At 38.3% G+C, this 20,961-nt stretch overlaps 1 protein-coding gene across 7 annotated transcripts in view; it reads left to right on the top strand.

Moving 5' to 3' along the window:
* Nucleotides 1–20,961, top strand: part of CACNB2 (calcium voltage-gated channel auxiliary subunit beta 2) — a 236,689-nt gene that overhangs the window by 20,589 nt on the left and 195,139 nt on the right. For all 7 annotated transcript variants that reach the window (XM_039331656.1, XM_039331659.1, XM_039331661.1 and 4 more), the window contains exon 2: nucleotides 7,147–7,239. In XM_039331656.1, the coding sequence (XP_039187590.1) occupies nucleotides 7,147–7,239 (93 nt within the window). The remainder of the gene's footprint in view (nucleotides 1–7,146; nucleotides 7,240–20,961) is intronic.

The raw sequence follows: 20,961 nt of genomic DNA, 5'->3' as shown, positions 1-20,961 counted from the left end.
TCTCCCTTGAGGATCAGAATCTACTAAACAAGCTGATAAATTTTGCTTAACATAAATAACTACACCCCCTTTTTTCCCAAGAGCAAAAGATGCAAAATGAGATCCCAATCGGGTATTAACTAAATATTTTTGATCCTTAGAAATAATATGTGTTTCCTGCAAACTGCCTGTTGATGAGGCAGCTGCTGAAGCTCAAATGATTGTGACTCATAGAGGAGCTTTTAAAGTAAAGATATTGTAATTTGGGGTGAACGTACTCCCTGGTATATTCCAAAGTGTCATGGAAAACACATTGAGGGGTATTCCTGGAGTCTGTCCATATTTTGATGATGTCCTCATTGCAGGGGACTCGTCTCAAACATTGGCAGAAAGATTAAGGGCTGTCTTGCTTCATTTTAGGAGAGCAGGCCTTAAGTTAAAAAAGGACAAATGTAAGATAGGAGTCAATTCTACTGATTTTTTGGGATTCAGGATAGATGCTCAAGGTATTCACCTTTCTGATGCTAAATTAAAGGCCATTCAGCAGGCCCCAAGCCCTAAGTCTAAGGGCGAACTTCAAGCCTTTTTGGGCCTTTTGAACTTCTACCATGCATTTCTGCCAAATAAAGCTGCAATAGCTGAACCTTTGCATAGGCTCTTAGACAAACAAGCCTAGTGGCAGTGGACCAAGATCCATGAAAAAAGTTTCAATGAGGTTAAGGCCTTGCTTACTTCTAATGAGCAACTACCTGTTTGCATTGCCTGTGATGCTTCCCCATATGGAGTAGGGGCAGTTCTTAGCCATCTGATGGCTGATGGGACACAGGTGCCTGTGGCTTATTATTCTAGAACTCTGTCTTCTGCTGAGCGTAATTATGCTCAGATTGATAGGGAAGCGCTGACCGTTGTGGCTGGCATTAAGAAGTTCCATGATTTCATTTATGGCCGTCACTTCACAGTCTACACTGACCATAAGCCACTGCTGGGGTTGTTTACTACTACCAAACAGACTCCACACATCCTGTCTCCTCGTATGCTGCGTTGGTCCATTTTTCTGTCAGCATATGACTACTCTTTGATTCACAAACCTGGAAAGGAAATGGACCGTGCTGATGGCCTAAGTAGATTACCCCTACCAGTTTTGGAGCCTGACTCTGCTCCAGCAGTTAATATTCTGTCCATTCAAGAATTGCCAGAGTCTCCCCTCAATGCTAGGGATGTGGCTGCAGAAACTGCCACTGATCACACACTGACACGTGTGTTGTCATGGGTGTTGTCAGGTTGGCCTGACAAGTGCCCTGATATTGAGTTCCAAAGTTTCTGGCATAAGAGGCATGAGCTGTCCATTTTCAAGGGTTGCCTGTTATGGGGAAGTAGGGTAGTAATCCCTGCCTCATTGAGGTCTAGAATCTTACTCTCTCTACATGAGGGACACCCTGGGATAGTCAGGATAAAAGCGCTTGCGCGCAGCCATTTGTGGTGGCCTGGCCTTGATAAAACCATCGAGGCCCAGGTACATGGGTGCCATGTGTGCCAACAGTCCCAGCTTAAAATGCCTCAGGCCCCAGTTCACAGGTGGGAGGAAACCCTAACACCATGGTCTAGGGTACATATTGATTACACTGGGCAATTCTTCCTGGTTGTTGTTGATAGCCATTCTAAGTGGCTAGAGGTTGTTCCTGTGACCTCCACTACTACTGCCAAGACTATACAGGTACAGAGAGGTATTTTTGCAGCTCATGGTCTTCCAGATGTTCTGGTTTCAGTTAACGGTCCTCAATTCACTTCTTCTGAGTTCCAGGCTTTTCTTCTTGCCAACCTGATCCGCCATGCAACTTCGGCTCCTTTCCACCCATCCACCAACGGGATGGCTAAGCGTATGGTGCGCACCACCAAGGATGCCTTCAAAAGACTGACTTATGGTGACTGGCATCACAGGTTAGCAGACTTTCTTCTTGCACATCGCACCACACCTTGCACATCCACTGGGAAGGGCCCTGCTGAACTCCGCTGGGGTTGCCGGCTCATTACTAAGCTGGACAGGCTGCATCCTAACCGGGTGACGTCTCAGGTACCACATCCACGGGCTCCAAGGTGCCTTCACGTAGGCGACACGGTTTGGACTCAGAACTACGGGCATGGTCATACCTGGGTGCCAGCTGTGGTCTGCAAGGTCTCCGGACCTCTTTCCTATGAAGTGTCCTTGGACGATGGCTGCGTTCTTAGGCGGCATATAGATCAGCTGCGTATGTGGCTGGACTTACATCCTTCCGCTCCTGGTTCTGCGTTGGGGGGGGGGGGGAGGAAGGTCATATAGTGCATTTTGAGGATCAATGTCAGCAGCCATTACGGGCAGCTGAGAAGAACATTGATCCCCCATCCCTAGATTCCGCAAGTGCTCCGAACAGCAATTCATGGGGCAGAGAATTATTCCACACACCCAGACGCACTCCAGCCAGGGAGTCACCCCGGGGCATCCACATATTCCACACAGAACCTGTAACACTCCAGACAGGGAGACTGACCGGGGGTATCCACAAAACTCATATAATGCGCAACACAGCAAGGGAGCAGGTTCAATTCCGCAATTGTTCCCAGAAGGAGGTCCTCTGTAAGAGAGGCAAGCAGAGAGGCTGCTCCTGATTCTGGAACCTCAGGCATCACATCGGGGTCCACGGACTACAGGGGGCCTGTAGCCACTCTGGATTATCCCCCCAAGAACCATGGAGGCGAGGGACGGTGCTCCCAAGAAGGGTCCATTGTGGATCCAGGGACTACCACTCCTCCAAGAGATGTGGGGTTGAGTGTAGAGGGCTCAGCCAATCAACAGAGGGGCAGATCAACCAGGTACGGGGGCCAGCAAAACCCTGACCTACTGAGCCTGGCAGGCGAGCAGATAGGTCAGGCAACAACACCAGGGTCTCCTGAAGTAAGCGGCCATCCATGTCGTGGCTCACCAAACATAGTGGGTCATGGACTGGACCCAGGGAACACTCCCAGTCCGAGGAGGTCGCAAAGGATCAAGGCCCTCCCTAAATATCTTTCAGACTTTGTAAAACTGCTGTCCAGTTATAAGGGGTACTACCCTTGAGAATACTGTAATAATGTATTTTGTTTTGGTTATGATTAAGTATCTTGTAATAAGGAATCCCTTCCATGCTTGGTTGTCAGGGTGTTCCAAGCTAGGGGGGAGGGGTGTTGTGTCCTGAGCCTGCAGATGCAGGCTTGGGAGGTTGCAAGGGTCCTGGGCTTGCAAAAGCTGCCCGGGACCAGACTGAGTGGCGCCGTCTTTGTGCGCGTGCGCAAGGTGCGAAAAGGGCCTTATTATGTAACCATGTTGTCCGGGGATCTGGGCATATAAAAGAAGGCCTGCTTGCCTCTGTTAGTTGTTGGAGTTTTGGCTGAAATACAATAAAGAGTATTGTTCTACACGAGATGTGTCCTATTTCTTCACCTTTGTTTCAAGGACTTAACAAGAAGGTTTCAGGAAATTCCCTAGAAAAAATTTACTCAATTTTACAGAAAACACTAGATACAGTATTTGTTATATCTAAAATAAAATGAACACCAAGGTACTAATTAAAACTATAAAAGTTTAATTTAAAAACGCCAAGCTTTCGCCGTCACCTGCCGGCATCAGGGCTGGGCCGCCAGGGTGTGAGAGAGTCATTTTATAGGCAAGCCGGAGTCTGCACCGGGCTCCTTGATCTCGTCACCAGGCCCAATTGGTTAAATTGTGCTCCGGTGGTTCGTTTCTTCCTGTCCTTCCTAGCTATGTGTGTATCTTCATCTACCTTCTTTTCTTTGGCCTCTGAGGCAGGTGGCATAAACTCCTTGTCTTTCCGATTGTCTCTATCCCTCAATCCATTCTCCCTTTCGGGTTCGAGTGGTAATTTGCATTTGTCCTTTTCTTTTCCCAGATCACGCTTTATCCAGTCACTTTCTCTATGAGTATCTTTCTTTTCGTCCTTAACGCCCCTCCCTCGTGCCCAACTGTCATCAAGATAGTCATGCGCAATGTTCCAAATCGGTTGGGGTGGCTCAATAGGTTGTTTTTCTATGGGGGTGATCTCATAGTTATAATTATCTTTAACTACCACACCCCTCCCTTCCTTTTTGTCCTCTGCGCTCTTGTCGTGCATGCTATAATCTGAGGTCATATATCGGCAGCCATATATAAGATCGACTGTATGGACTGCCCGTGCAACTATGTTGGGGAGACTTCCAAACGAGTGAAGACTAGGGTCCACGAACACAGACTAGCTGTGAAAAGGGGCGAACAGCACTCCCAGATATGGACTCATATGGCGGAATTGGGCCACCGCTTTAATTTTAATGAGGTAGACGTCTTGGCTAGTGACAGTACAAAGGGAGGCCGACTGCTAAAGAAAGCATGGCTATCCAATAGCAGCTCTATCAACCGGCATATTGACCTCTGTCCGGCACACTTTGCACTTAGATCATGGAGTGCGACCAACCACCCATCTCGCTACTACCGGCCCGACAACAAACCTAGTGAGAAAGCCACAGGTGATATGCCAACCCCCCAGTCAGCTCGGTGCAATCCAGAAGAGGAGGGACAGCGACTAAGAATCCCCACTACCCCCGCAATGTTAACACGCTTGCAAAAAGCTAAGAGAGCGATAGAAATTAAAGCCCAGAACCCCTGCATTATGAACATCGGAGATATCCCACTTAGTGTGCAAGGAGACACGATAGACAAAGATGGGGAGAGATCGTTAAACCGGACACCTCACCGACGCTCAGAAAGAAACAGGATGACCGACTTAAGGGAGAAGAAGCGATCCCCCTACTCCGCATCATCAGCTGGCCCAAAAACATATGGAGTGCAGGACGGCGCCGAGCATAACAGCAAGCCTGCGGACTCTCCGGAAAGTAAGGAGAAAAACGAGCCAAGACGGAGAGGTGCGAGAGAGGGCGGAGCCAATGAGATCAGCTTACCGCACCTCATACCGGCAATACCCATGGACTCCAAAGACTCCTGTCATACACATGCAGGAGCGAGAGACGTCGGAATGAAGAGGAGGGTAAAGAAGGAGCGTTACCACGCTCAGGAAGATCGCAACTCCACCCCCCCCAGACCAAGACCTCAGATTATAGCATGCGCGACAAGAGCGCAGAGGACAAAAAGGAAGGGAAGGGTGTGGTAGTCAAAGATAATTATAACTATGAGATCACCCCCATAGGAAAAAAAAACCAAAAAAACCCAACCTATTGAGCCACCCCAACCGATTTGGAACACTGCGTATGACTATCTTGATGACAGTTGGGCACGAGGGAGGGGCGTTAAGGACGAAAAGAAAGATACTCATAGAGAAAGTGACTGGATAAAGCGTGATCTGGGAAAAGAAAAGGACAAATGCAAATTACCACTCGAACCCGAAAGGGAGAATGGATTGAGGGATAGAGACAATCGGAAAGACAAGGAGTTTATGCCACCTGCCTCAGAAGCCAAAGAAAAGAAGGTAGATGAAGATACACACGTAGCTAGGAAGGACAGGAAGAAACGAACCACCGGAGCACAATTTAACCAATTGGGCCCGGTGACGAGATCAAGGAGCCGGGTGCAGACTCCGGCTTGCCTATAAAATGACTCTCTCACACCCTGGCGGCCCAGCCCTGATGATGCCGGCAAGTGACGGCGAAAGCTTGGCGTTTTTAAATTAAACTTTTATAGTTTTAATTAGTACCTTGGTGTTCATTTTATTTTAGATATGAATATTCCCAGGGTTCATATTTTTAGCGTTATTAACTAAGTATTTGTTATGTACTTTCAGTCCTGATGTATCATATTTTATGAAATAAGCAGATTTTTTTTGGTGGCAAAATATTTAGTCATAGTTCAATACATTTTATAGGTCTAGCCAGTTGATAGTATGTGAGTATGATAATTGTTTTCTTTCTTTCTAATAATTCTTAAATTTTATTTTTTTCTATATACTGTGTATGTATATATGTATTCAATTCAGATACATATGGGCAGATGATGATGAACAGTAGCCTTAAATGTATAAATGTTAAACGTATACAAGCTCAAGCAACTTTACTGCATTCAAATGATGATAATGTGAGATATACAGGGGGCCTGTAGTCACTCTGGAGCCGAGGTGGCGCAGCAGTTAAGAGTGCAGTATTGCAGGCCACTTTAGCTGACTGTGTTCAGCAGGTCAGTGGTTCAAATCTCACCGGCTCAAGGTTGACTCAGCCTTCCATCCTTCCAGGGTAGGTAAAATGAGGACCCAGATTGTTGGGGGCAATGTAAATAAATAAATATCTATCTATCTATCTATCTATCTATCTATCTATCTATCTATCTATCTATCTATCTATCTATCTATCTTACTGGTGTACACTGCTTAGAGAGTGCTTGCACTTAAAGCGGTATATAAGTCTCATAAATAAATAAATAAATATAATGATGTAAAATAAATTATATAAAAAAACTTTAAGTAATGTTCTGAAAAATAAGTTCTAATGATGAAACGATATTGAAAAATCTGGTTGGAAAATAATTTAGGTTCACAGTTACAATACATCTTAGCAAACCTACACCTTAAAAATGGTGAAATATGAAAAAACAAACAAGTATTTACAGCATTGTATCCATTTATGGATGTATATAGAAAAAAGTAAAACCAAAAAAGAGCTAGCCTGTTAAATTGAAACCAAATTAAAAATACAGTTATTTCAGTACTGTGGTTTATATAAACATGAATAAAACAAGCCATGGCTTCAGATACAGGTAAAATAGATACTTTTTATGCAGAAGAGGCATTCACTGTATCTTTTTGTTTAACAATAGAGAAGGAATTTCTTGAAATTCTATTTCTGAATCCTGCATATCCCTGTACTCCTTGTTAAAACAGTGACATGGCATATGCAAATGTGATAGTGTTTCAATATAGCTGTGCTTTTGTTATGAATTGTTAGTGAGAAAAATCTAACAGCCAAGATTGCATTAAATGTGGCAAGAATTATGCCTTTTGCTTCCTTATTTTTAATATTAAATTTATGGAAAGTTAAAATATTTGTATTTAATTTTACTTGAATGCATAAACAAAATAAATTGCATGATTTGAGTGTACATAGTATATTTAATCTTAAATGCCAAATAAAATGATAGCAAATATTTTTTTATTTTAACAGTCTTATGGCAAAGGTGCAAGGAGAAAAAACAGATTTAAAGGCTCAGATGGGAGTACATCTTCTGACACTACGTCAAACAGTTTTGTGCGACAGGTATGTTACTTTTTTCTGTTTGGGTAATATTTGGTTCTATTGTTTCACAAGAGATCAAAAGTAATATTGTAGTAATTGCATAATTTCTGCTGACAAAAGAATAATAAATAACAAACAATAAAAATAGAAAGTTACTTCAAACTTTTCAATATAGATACAATTGTATAATAAAATACACTCTTGTTTTACTTTAACAAAATAAAGATACAAAGCTAAATGTAGAAATAGATACAAATAATAACAGCAATAGTTTATATTATAATCTCCTTATCTGAATAAAATATATAATCTACAAATGCATCATATTAACAATTCCAAAATACACATATTACTAGGTATTTCTATACTAAAACAAAACATCCTCTATTTTTAGATTAAACAAATATTTAAAAATATAAGATAAAAATGTCTCTATTAAGCTGTATAATTAGAACATATGTAATCATTAGATTCCAAAATCAAAATTTCATTTTTTTCTTTATCAAGTAAAAGTCTAAAAGTGGTTTCCATGTAGAAAGCCAAATTATCACCTTTAATCAAAGCAGTCACTGTTGCCATCTTAGCTAGCTACATTAATTTCACAATCCTTCTCCATGAAGGATTAATTTCACAATCCTTCCCCATGAATGTATATCCATTCATCTCTTTGCGTGTTATTACAGCAGTTATTGTATATAAGAATAAGATCCCTTATTTTAATAAATTTATCCATCAAACCTATGATTTCAGTTTTCCTCATTGTTTCCCCCTTCCATCTTTTTTTGTAATTTGTACTTTATATTTTTTGAAATGTAACAATATTCTTAAAAAAATTCTGCTGACAAATAATATGCTTTGAAAAATCTCACAACCAACATGCCGATAATTATGTATTTGCTAATCATTGAAAGATATTGCATGTATTTTTTTACAGTTTACAGGTTTTTAAAAGATGGATGAGATAAAAGTTGGATAAGCCAATTCAATTTTTTAATCAAGTAGAAGATTGGATCCTGAATAAGATAGTTTAGTTACAGTTGAATTTTGTTTTATTTTTATTTAATTTTTGGAAATTTAGAAGCAACTGGAAAAAGGGTTTGCTTTTTATTTCATAAGAAAGAAAAGAAAGAATGAAGTTATAAATTTTCTAAATGCACTTACCTTCCCCTAATGGAAGAAAGAATTAGTGTTTTTCATTCTACACTTTTGTTGGTTTGTTTAATACATTTCCAACCTGCCATTCTGCAAGTCTTATATAAACTATAAATAGAACAATTTAAAATTTCCACAACTACATTCAAAGCAAACAGATTTTAACAAATAATGATAGAAAACTATATAACATAAATAAAGCAATAGAAACATAAAATAATAGATGACATATAAACTCACGAAAGCTTTCCAAACAATGTTGCTTTTGCAGAACAGAAGCTCTAACATGCTGTTAGCATTGTACAATACTGCATTTTCTTTAGGAATCTGCATAAGGATTATATAGGTGTCCATAATAAGTACGTAGATTTTCTTAATGTTGCTCTTGATGTAGTCAGTTCCATTATGAAACAGCTGTTACTGTTTCTCTGTACTGTCCAACCAAAATCTAATTACTTATAATTTAGGTCTATTCTTGTTTTGTCTTGAAGAAGTCTGCCCATCTTTTGTAAAAAAAGCCCTTCAGGTACTTGAACATACTGTTATGCTGTCTTTGGATCTTCATGCAAAATATATCTCACACTCCTGTTGAAGCAAAAGATTTTTTTTATTTGTAGCTGCATCTTGTTTGTTGATGATCCAGAAAAAAAATCAGTTCCTTTTGGAAGTGCTGCTGCTTGGTAACCCCTTGCCCTTAGAATTTTCCTACCAAATACAAAACTTGCATTTATCTCTTGTTGAAATTAATTTTGCTAGTTACTGCTTATTGCTCTAGAGTTTCTTAAATCTTATTAGTTCTCTAATGTTTGTTCTTTTATCAATCATTATGTCATCTGCAGATTTTATAATCTTATTTTCTAATCATTTATAAACACATTGAGCTGTATTGAGCCTAAAATGGAAACTAGTGGTATATCTCTTGACAGTCCCCTCCAATTTCACCACAGCACTTAACATTTGCTCTTTGGAAACTATTGTTCAAACAGTGCTATATTCATCTAATGGAAACATAGACCAGCTCATATATAGGATAGAATCTCATGGGATATTTTTCAAAATGCTTTAATGAAAGTATACAATATTATCTGGCTTGAGAGTCAGTAGTCCAGGTAGTCTTCGACTTACAACTACAATTGAGCCCATAATTTTTCTTGCTAAATGTTTGTTAAGAGAATTTTGCCCCACTTTTCCTATCAAGATTGTTAAGTTAATCATAACAGTTGTTAAGATGATCACATGACCCCGGGATATTGCAATCATCATAAATATGAGTCAGTTACCAAGCATTCATATTTGAATCACATGGCTATTGGGATGCTGCAATGGTTGTTAAGTGTGAAAAATGCTCATTAAGTCACTTCTTTCAATGCCTTTGTAACTTTGAACAGTCACTAAATGAACTGTTGTATGTCAAGGACTGCCTTTATATTGTTGGCATATGAAAAAAATATTGAAAGTCACATAGTTTATAAGTTTAATAGATGATGATGATAATCGGAGAATAGTTAATATTGTTTCATTCATTAAAAAGGAACACTGGAAACTACAGACTAGTTAGACATCAGTGTCTTGAGAAAATCCTAAAAAAGATAATCTAGCAGTCCTTGCAAATATAGAGAAAAGAAAAGATGATACTCGAAGTCAACATTTTTTTGAGTAGCAAGTGCTGTGCTTATTACTAAAAAAGTCTTATACTTATTACCTTTTTATTCATTAATTTTAAAAAGGAGGTCCAGTTCAGATAGCCAATTAGGAAAACACTATATTGAATAGCTCAAATATGGAGATTGAAAATGCTGAAGTAAAAGAAAACAAAATGTAAATAACTTTATGTAAACTAGTTTCCAGTATAGTGTGATTTTATTTTGATGGGTGATTGATTTCCATTGTGTTGCTATCCTATATCCAATTAGTGAACCAAAACTAGTAATTATTCTGAATTATCTAAGCAATTGTATTACAATTGCTAAAATTGACCTACGTTCCAAGATTAAGATAAGATTACAGAACTGTTTTGTAAGTAATATGTACTAGCATTACTTTTATTATCAAAGAGTTAAATCATTAAAAAGAGGAAAAACAGCACCATTTTCTGCAGAAGATTGTTATTTGTATCTGTTGGTTAAGGTTAGCATAATATGATTATTCAATATTTGTCCTTTTGCACTTTTGTTTAGTGACATAAAATGAAATAATGTGGCTTTCCGTATCCTATTCCTTTGGCTGTGCTACTAAATTGTTGGAATTGAGGCTAAATGTGTATTGAGGGTGACAGATAAAAAAAAGGTTCCAATATTGCATGATATCAGAATTGGATACATATTCCTTTCAACTTAATTTTAGTAGAAACATTTCTAAAATTGCAGAGAAGCTGTCTTGTAAAAACAAGCCATTTTCATTCACATGCTAATAACAGTAATTCTTCCAACAAGGTTTCTTCTAAGGTACTTGACATTTATCATCTAAGAATGAAAAGCGTAATCTAATGAGCCTTGTATAACTAGAAGAATAAAATAGTTCTAAGAGTTGCTCCAAAGATTTAGAGCAGTGGTTCTCAACCTTTCTAATGCCGTGACCCCATAATACAGTTCCCCATGTTGTGGTGACCCCCAAGTGGGCATGGCCACCAATAAGAGGGAGTAGGACAGCTAGGGAAAAGGGAAAAAATGGCGGACAGCGTTGTTTGGCGACCCCCGTGAAATGGTCATTCGACCCCAAATGGGGTCCCGACCCACAGGTTGAGAACCACTGATTTAGAGGGATAGGAGGTGTATGAGGGGAAGTACAAGAAGGGGACTTATACTTTTGTCCACTTTTATAACATTGGAAATAATCTATGAAATCCTTAATTTATAAACATATTTAAATATATACTGTATGTTTTGTAAGAATTAAGGTCCGCTGAGTTTAGTAGAGCTTACTCTGTGGAGTATGTGAATATAAGAAGGCAACTTAATGAATTAATTATTGATTATAAGTTTTGTGATATAGCATTGAACTGCTAATAAACAAATGTGATAAGGAATATTATATTTGGAGAAAATCCTTAAAACAATAATTGTGATTTACTAAGACAGCTAGGAATATATCTGAAAACATTGTACATATAGTGACAATACATCGGCTCAACTGAAATATTTATGAGCTTCAGTGCTAGGTTATGAGCAATATGTTCCTATTGATTTCATAATTGAATACTCTACCTTTCTACTACAAGCCTTACTTAAAACAATGGCATATAGAAAATAGAAAAATGCTCAAGTATAGTTAAAATATAAAGAAAATAAATTATTTTTTTCTTTCACTATCGCAAGAAAGAATGCATAAGAATCTTAGATATGATGCAATCAAATTGCAGACTCCCTGTTACCGGGGTCTCCTGACCTTTTGAAAAAAGCTACATTTTGAGCATTTCCAGAAAGTCACTATGATGGGGCTGATCTTGAGGCTTGTCTCTTGGGACCTCCTGGGACCTTTCAGCTGGAACTAATTAGCAGATAGATCTGCAACATGTCTTTCCTGCCAGATTTGATGGGACAGGTAGATGTAATTGGGGAAAGGGAGTCCTTCAGATATATAAATATTCATATACAGTAAATTTAGGTAGTCCTTGACTTGCAGACATCTGTTTAGTTACAACAGCTCTGAAAAAAGTAACGACTGATCCTCACGCTTACAACTATTGTAGCATCTCCATAGTCATATGATGAAAATTTGGGTGCTTGGGAACTGGCATGTATTTACAATAGATGCAGCATCCTGGGGTCATGTGATTTCCATTTGCAATTTTCCCAGCTAGCTTTCAACAAAAAAGTCAATGGGGGGAGCCAGAGTATGATTTACTTAAAAAAAGGGTGATCTTAGTAGGTCCAATAGAGCTGGACGAGAATAGATTGGGGAAAGTTATTCTGCATAATCTGTTTTCTTTATTTTCCTATCAGAGATCTCAAATCAGCTGATTATATACAAACCAGGGGTCCTAGCCCCCAGTCGGTGGATTGGTACCTGGCTGTGGCATGCCAACAGCCATTCCGCACAAACAAACAAAGACCCATCCATGGGATGCAGTCAACAAACAAAACCACGCGCTCTCCAGTCCATGGAAAAACCTTTCTCCACGGAACTGGTCCCTGGTGCCCAAAGGGTTGGGAATCTCTGATATAAACATTGATGGCAGGTGTCATGACACCTAATGTGGTCTTAGGCAAAGACTGAAGAGAACCAAAGACAAGCTTAGCCTTAGTTATGGAAATTCCTCTGATGATTTGGGTCAGTAACCCTCTAAGCCAGTGGTTCTCAACCTTTTTAATGCCGCGACCCCCAACCGGTCATAAGTCGAGGGCTTTCCCTGCCTGGGAGCGCCGTGCATGCGTGGTGCCGCCCCTGCGCCGGCCAAGGCGTAGCTGGCAAGCGGCAGAGACGGCGCAGGCCAACCACTGGCTGGGCCACCAGTTGGCCCAGCCCAAGGGAGGTAAGGCACCCGCCGGGCCCCACGCGTGCCAGCAACCTTCCCTGCGCCCGCCGGCCTCCCACTCCTGGCCCTCTTTTACTTACATTTTTAGTAGTTGCTCAGCAGGGAGGGTGGAAACTTCCAGACAGCTCGCCTTCGCTGCAGACAACTTGCAGCACCGTTTGCAGAATGGGACTTTTGGCGGGCTCAGCAGGGCAGAGACAGCCTGGACAATTCCTATTGGCTTTTGAAAGCCAATAGAATTAGACTCTATTCAAGAGAGTCTATTCTATTGCTTTTAAAAGCCAATAGAATAAAAGGGAGTAGCACAGCTAAGGAAAAGGGGAAAAAAACAGCGGACTGCGTTGTTTGGTGACCCCCGTGAAATGGTCATTCAGCTCCAAATGGGGTCTCGACCCACATTTAGAGAACCGCTGCTCTAAGCCCAGTGCACCTGACAGATTTGATGCTGGGGGGATAAAATGAAGGGAATACTCTTTGTAAGCTACTCCAAGTTCCTTCAAATCTATTTAGGTACTTCCTGAAACTTTCTTCAAATATAAGAGCAATTATTTTATTAGAATTGACAACAGATGTACCTATACATTTTCTTCTCTAATGGGTGTCATATGTTTTCAGCTAATGAGATTTAGCAAGCTTATCAAAGGTATTAAATTTTAGTTTTGTGCATGACTTTTAATGCTTTTATCTGATGTTACTTATTTATTCCTGCCTTTGTCTTGGGATGCAAATTGGTGAACATAGGTAGTGATCGTGCCTCATTTTATCCCCAGAATAACCCAGATAGGTTAGTTAGACTGTTAGAAAATACATAGAAAGAAAAAGATTGGCCAAATCAACCAGTAAGGTTGAGTGAGATGTTAAATCTGGATCTTTCCAGTTCAAATCCACTATGCTACACTGGATCTCAGTTGTGTGAGATTTCTAGCTCTTTTTCAAGCATAACACTACAAAGATTTAATTTAAATAATATTTAAAACATACACATATTTCTTAACTAACATAAAACACCTTAGGTATTGTTAGAATTTGCAAAACCAACAAACAGAACTATCTTCAAAATTATGTTCTATTATGTTCTATTTTTAAAGAAATAATAAACAAAGCCAAAAATATATGCAGGTTTTGATTTATCTATAAATTTTTGACCATTGAACATCAATTGAGATTTTAAAAAACCTTCCATGCTAGACGGGAAAGAAATTAACAAAGTAATATTAAGGTCAGGCTGTCCCCTTGGCAGTAGATAATGAACAGAAAGTGCTAACATCTTCCAGACATTACTAGAAAATGAAACAAATTGAACTTGTCTTGCTATACTAAAAAAAAGTCTGAAGAAAGAACTTATTTTAATTGTACTTTCAAATACTAATCTATATAAAGGTATAAAAGGAAGAGATTCTTGCTGTCATAAGAACAGTGTTGAGGTGGCTTTCATTTGGTGAAAGACTTACCTCATCCATCTTTTGGCTTTTGGAGTAAGATGGAGCATTTTGTCAAAGATAGAGCATTTTCTATCATGGTGAGTAGGATGTATAGGCAAATGGGAAAACAATGTGTGTATTGGCAAAAGGGAATAAATAAGGATGTATAGACAAATAGGGATAAAATGGGAATGTGTGGGCACATGGAGATAAAAGCAGCTATTTTGACACATTTTCTGCCTTTATTGTCTGTAAGTGACAGTATTGTGTCATGCATCTGAAGAGTATACCATATAGTATAAACATAACAGATGATCAAACGATGAAAATGAAAGAATTCCCCTTTATAAGTATATAATATGAATTGTGCATATAATTTGGTCTTGTGGTTTTAAAGCGCTTTTTCATTAGCATAGACCAATTATAATATCTTAAATTTTAGTTGGAAGGGGAATCTTATTTCTTATTAACTATATTAACTAGAGAAGTATGATTTGACCTTCTAATTGGAATTCTATTATACAGAGAATAATGTTTGATAAATCACACCCCTCAATCAAATTGTTTCTTTAATAATACAGAATACAGAATGGATCACCTTGTACCCTGCTTTCCATCCCTATTCAACTGCTGTTTATAAACGGGTTGTAGCTGGAATACTTCCTTTGGAAATCTCCATGCTAACTGCTCATAATGTTGTTTTCAGTGTTTTTAGAAGGTTCTGTGCCTTTTAATATACTGCTATTGCTATATAGATAATGAAAATCCTTGTGTACGGTCTGTGTATCTTTATTACCTGTCTTTTGTTTGTTTTTGCAAGTTATTGTTTTTGATATTTGCTGAGGTTTAATAAATATCAAGGTGAATTCTTGCTAGCTATAATGAATTGTATGTGTGTTTGCTATGAACTGGATATAGGTTTGTAAAAAAAGAGGAAAATATATTTTACTAAAACTCTGGATGAAACTGTGAAATTATTTTTAATCAGTATACTATAAATGGGTTAACTTAAAGAGTGTCTCCAAAATCTGGGATTTATTACTTCTGTGAGATTGAAATTTGGCAAATTTATGGCCATTTCAGTGGCACTGTAGTCATATAATGTCACTTTGAATTCTCCTTGCCAGCTTCTTACAAGTAAAAACAGTAGGTAAACTAGCAGAAAATTGGAAATCAGTCCCATTCCCACTGCGTTTTTGCCCACTATGGTCATTCTGTTTTTCTATTTAGGTAAGTCTCTGAAATGAGAGACTTATGGGTTGTGTTGTTTACTACTAGGTAAAATACAAATGAAAAAGTGTACAAGTTCAGTACAAAATCCACAGGAACCCCAAAATAAAGATGTACAAAGAAATAAAGAGCCATCAAATGCATATGAATATCAGGACACGAAGAAATGCACTGCTGATGTTATCTAATTTGGGTAATGAAACATCTGCCAAAACAAGCAAGCTGAAAGAGCACTAAGGAACCTCAAACTCTAGTTTTTAAACCTGAAGGTTAGCTTGTAACAGAATTCTAGCATAAATCTGTAGTTTAATTACATTTATTACTTTAAGAAGATTTTAACATTTAATTGTTTCATGCAGAGAAGTGTCATTAAAAGGTATGAGTAAATTGGCAGCCATATCTTAATATAAATCAAGTGTAGAAAGAGTGTTTAGTAAAGGGCTGAATTGCAAAGACATTTCTGAATTTTTAAAAACACAAATTCTAAAGTGTCTAAATTACATATGGAAGGGTGCGTTCTTATTTAGCTGGACAAACACCCTCCTTTTGGGGTGTTTTTTCATTATCTCATTTCGCTTACTTAATTTACATTAATGCATAACAATGTTTCATATGGACTAATACAATATTTTCAGATAGCCTGGTTAGGAAATGTTTTACAACACAAAATTAATTTTAATAGACAAATTCATGTTTGCTGATTCGGACATTGGAAAGAAACAGTCTTAAATATTAAATAAGTTAAACATAGTTTGCTTAATTTGGGATGATAGAGCTTGGAAATTATGAAATATTTTAATATTATATAATGTTATATAATTTCACTTCATCTGAATATTTTTGAGCTACCATAGGTATTTAATTTCTATGAAATATTTCCATTGAATATTGCAACTAAGAGAAAGAACTTGGTATGAACATTCAGGATAGCATTTCTGCTTTTCAGTGATGAATTACACGTCAATGCCTGCATGTTTGTTTAAGGAGAACAGTTTAGAAAAGCACACTACCATACAATATTTTACTTAGATACAATTCTATAATTCTGGTTTAATTATAATTAAATTTATATAATTTTTGGTTTAAGAGTTTATTCTTGTACTGATTTCATGATAGCCAGGACTAAGCAAGGCCTCTCAATATGCTTTTGGGGTTTTAATTAATTATATATAATGAATTGTGTGAGCAATTTTTAAAATTTCAATGGAAAATGAAAGAAAGAGTTAAGGTAAGATAAAAATAATGAATATTATTAAAAGGAAAATCAGGGAAACATGGCTCTATTGAGGTATTATTTGAGAATCTCTCTCTCTCTCTCTCTCTCTCTCTGTGTGTGTGTGTGTGTGTGTGCGCTTGTGTACATATACATGTATATGTAATATTGCATGATCTGTGATGTTTCATGCTACTGAAAGGAGAACCTGTCATGCCACCACTGTCTAATTTCATTTTTTATCCTCTTATAATGGGTTATGTGACAATAAAAACGTTAAAAAATTACTATTGTTTATGATTTGTAAATGCTTATTTAAAGTATTTTGCCATAAACTGAATCGAAATCATTAAAGTCTTGCAAGTTTTCTCATATACAATAGTCTTCCATTGTGCTGAATTATCCATTATAGTTTCTCTGCTTTGATCCATTTGATTAGAGATGGTCTCTGTGTGTAGTTACTATAGAAACTAAGTCATTTCATTTTAGACTTCTCCTGTTGCTATGGTGTATGGAAGGCTGCTGTTTGCTGGTTTTTTTTTTTATGGCAGCTTGTGTAATAGAGAATATTGATTTCAAGATAACTGACAAGGCAATGGGTAAAATGAAACATGAATTGGATTAAAGAAGTGAAATTGCTGCTCCAGCAAATGAGTAGAAATTAAAGTTAAAAAAAATGTGCTTATAATTCTCCTTTCATTGGATTAAGCTAGTTTTCTGTTTATGTTTAATTGTAAAGCAGATTGTAAATAATATTTCTTCAGTTTTTAATTGTTGAAAACTGAGAGTTTTTAATAGTTTAAAGAGTACTTCCCAAAATTTTGCCTTCATTACCGAAAACCACTAATCGGAAAGCCCTTTTTACTGGTTAACAGAAGTCCTGTTGTGATTAAGGTAATGGTTAGATTGAATGTGAAAGAAACTCTGGCCTAAAATTTTAGCTCACTTATGAGATGTATATGCTAAAATTGTAAAAACCTTTCATCAATTTCTTTCCTCTCTTTAGGAAGTAACAACAATAAAATAAAATTTGCCAACATGAAAAAGTAAAATTTGAAAACAGCTGCAAATTGCTTTTTATATATATATAACTTTCCTCATTTTTATAGAGAGATGTGAATGGATTTGACATCAGATTACAGTGTATACATGCAAATTCAAATTGTGTAGTTTGGTTGGAATTATCGGCAAATATTTGTTCCATTGTAGCTTGAGGTGCTATAGCAGTTTTTACATTGCTACAATGTTTGTAAATAATTTAGAAATATAGTCAATTGAGAAACTCTTTATGTGGTGTATTTTAAAGAAGGAATAATATTGCAAGAAAAGCAGCCCTGACCATTTAATTGGGATCTAGAGTAATGGCCATAAACAATTATGGGAGCAATTGCGGTATAAATAGAATGGTTTCTGATGAATAGCTGAGTATTTATTTTGGAATACCAAAGTTAATTTCAGAGTGTTCAAAAAAAATCAAATAACTTCTTAAGGGTTTTATGTAAATTTTAATTGATGAGGAGAGGATTTCAATAATTGAAAAAACTGGGGCGATTGAAATGTATTTAAATGCATGTCAGTAGTTAGAAACAGCATTTAGAAGTGTGACAGTTAGGTGGCCAATCCTGCCATCTAGTGACCAAAACTAAATATAGTATATTTTATTTCTCAACTCACAGCGACTATGAAGGTTTTGTAATTATTTCTGTTTTGTGTATGAATTTATAACATAGTCTATATAGAATGTAGTGGGGAAATATCACCAGCTTTTTAAGAAAAATGTACAGTTGGTATTTTAGTATTATCAACCAAATACATTCCCAAAGAAAACTATAAAGATAAGTCAAACTAAGAAGAATGAAATCTATAATGATTGGCTAATATTTTTTCTGTGCTAAATACCATAGGTTTCATCAACTGAACAGCTCCAAAGTAGCATTTAGATCTCATTTGCTGTTACTGTTGTTTATTTATTTTTCAAATTATGGTATTAAACAAAATGGGTCTCTCTCTCTCTCTCTCTCTCTCTCTCTCTCTCTCTCTCTCTCTCTGTGTGTGTGTGTGTGTGTGTGTGTGTGTAACTGTATGGAAATATACCCTAGAATCTAATGTGTAAACATATGTAAAATTGAAAACATTTAGGCATTCCTCTCTGAACTGTATGTTTCAATGAATCCCTATATGAACAAAGGTTGATATAATCCCTACATAGTAAAAACTTAAATATGCCATTTTTCTTCAAATTTCAGTGCACATTTATTTATTTACTACTTATATGTAATTGTTTTTATATTCATTATTTTCTTATTTTGAATATCTAAAGTACAAAAGTTTGGATATCCTTGTTTCCTGAAACCAACTATGAACTTTTCTATTCTTGCTTTTTATAATTGCTTTGGATATTTTAAACCAAACAACAGACTTCAAACATATCTCCAAATCCATCATGAAGTACTTATTTGAAAGAAGAATAAAAGTTTAGGAATGAGCTCCACAATCTGCATGCATTATTGTGTTACTGAACATTTGCAGGAAGACCTCAAACCTGCAGTATATTCAAGAAAAACGGACAACAGTTCTCTCTTAGAAAGCTTCTGTAAGAAAGAATGGGAAACATTCCAAAAGAAAAAGTGACTGAGAACATACAAACTGAACATATGACTAGATTGTTGATATGTATAGAAATAGATCTTTGTCATTTGAATTACTTAAGGTCAATTATAAAAGGAGTTTCCCATCGCAATACTGCAGATAATATAGAATTTCATTGTAGATGATGCAAATAAGTGACTTCCGATGCTAGTAGAAGTTATCCTCAGTATTTATTAGATAATAAGAACCAGTTTTATGTAGTGGTTAAGGCATCAGCTGGAAATAGAGATCATAGTTCTAGCCAGTGGTGGGATTCAAATAATTTAACAACTGGTTCTCTCCCTGAAGAGCAACATAAGAATACGCAAAGGCACGCGCTTCCATGAATGCTAAAAGTAAAGGGAGGCAGAATAAGCCACCTGAGGAAGAGGCAGAGGTGGAAAACTGCTGCAGAATGGTCAGGTTCACCCACCACCACCCAGGAACAAAACTCAAGCAGCCCTGAGGAGCCTCGGTCGCCCGAGTCACATGCTTGCAAAAAGCAGTAGCCTCTATGGTCTGCCTCTTTCCCAGCTGGGAAAAGCTTATGTTAACTTCCTTCGCCTCCCTGGGTGTCCTTAAGTATTTTTTCCTTCCTTCCTTCCTTCCTTCCTTCCTTCCTTTCTTCCTTCCTTCCTTCCTTCCTTCCTTCCTTCCTTCCTTCCTTCCTCCCTCCTTCCCTCCCTCCCTCCCTCCCTCCCTCCCTCCTTCCCTTCTTCCACGCATCGATCACTGATCCCACACTTTCTTGCTGCCCTATATCCCTTCTCCGTTCTGGAACTGGTAGCCCTTTTATGCCGTTTTCCTCCCAACAGAAAGGAGAAAAGGAAGGATGCTTTGTATGGAAAGATGCTATGGCAAACTCTGGGAAAACTACGCCAGCTGGAACTGGGCAAGGAAGGCCAGGCTCTCCTTCCCCGATAGTTCTGCAAAGCCTTTGAGAAGTGGATCTGCTTCCCCGATCCGCTCCTCAAGGGCTTTGCAGAATCATTGGGTAAGAGGAGCCTGGCCTTCCTCGCCCAGCCTCAGCTGGTGTAGTTTTCCTGGAGCTTATCATTCTTCCATACGAAGTGTCCTTCCTTTCCTCCCTTCTGCCGGTAGGAGAGAGGCAGAAAACGGGGCTGCCATTTCCAGAATGGAGAAGGGAAATGCCTGCCAATGCAGGGCAGCAAGAAGGTGTGTGCAAGAAAGTGCGGTGGCGGTGATGGAGGGTTGACGGAGGGATATCAGGGCTGGCAAAGGGAGGTAGCAGGGGAGGCTTGTGCCCCCTGGTCATGGCACAAGCCAGGGGAGAGTTGGCAGAGGAGAAGGAGGCAGCGGCTGTGGCTACCGCCAGGTAGGTGAACTGTGTGGCGAAGTGGGGCAGCGGAGACCAAAGAAAGCTCCTCCATTGGCAGACACAGCAATTGTGCAGCAACGGCAGAGCCTTTCATTGTCATTCCCCCCCCTGGCTCCGAAATGGCGGAGGGGGACCAGGTAAGGCCCATCCTCTGTAGCTTGGAGGGGAGTTAAAGGGAAGAGACAGGCAGGCAGCTGATGTGATCGAAAGCGCCGTGTCTCTATTAGGTTTTCATTGCTCCTCGCTTGTACTTTTGGGGAGGGGCTTTTTTCCCACCTGGAAGGAA

This window comes from Crotalus tigris, unplaced genomic scaffold (assembly GCF_016545835.1).
Source record: "Crotalus tigris isolate CLP2741 ecotype Arizona unplaced genomic scaffold, ASM1654583v1 scf7180000024437.13266115, whole genome shotgun sequence".
Lineage (NCBI taxonomy): Eukaryota > Metazoa > Chordata > Lepidosauria > Squamata > Viperidae > Crotalus > Crotalus tigris.
The sequence above is the reverse complement of the archived record's forward strand: the minus strand, read 5'-3'. Positions and strand labels throughout refer to the sequence as shown.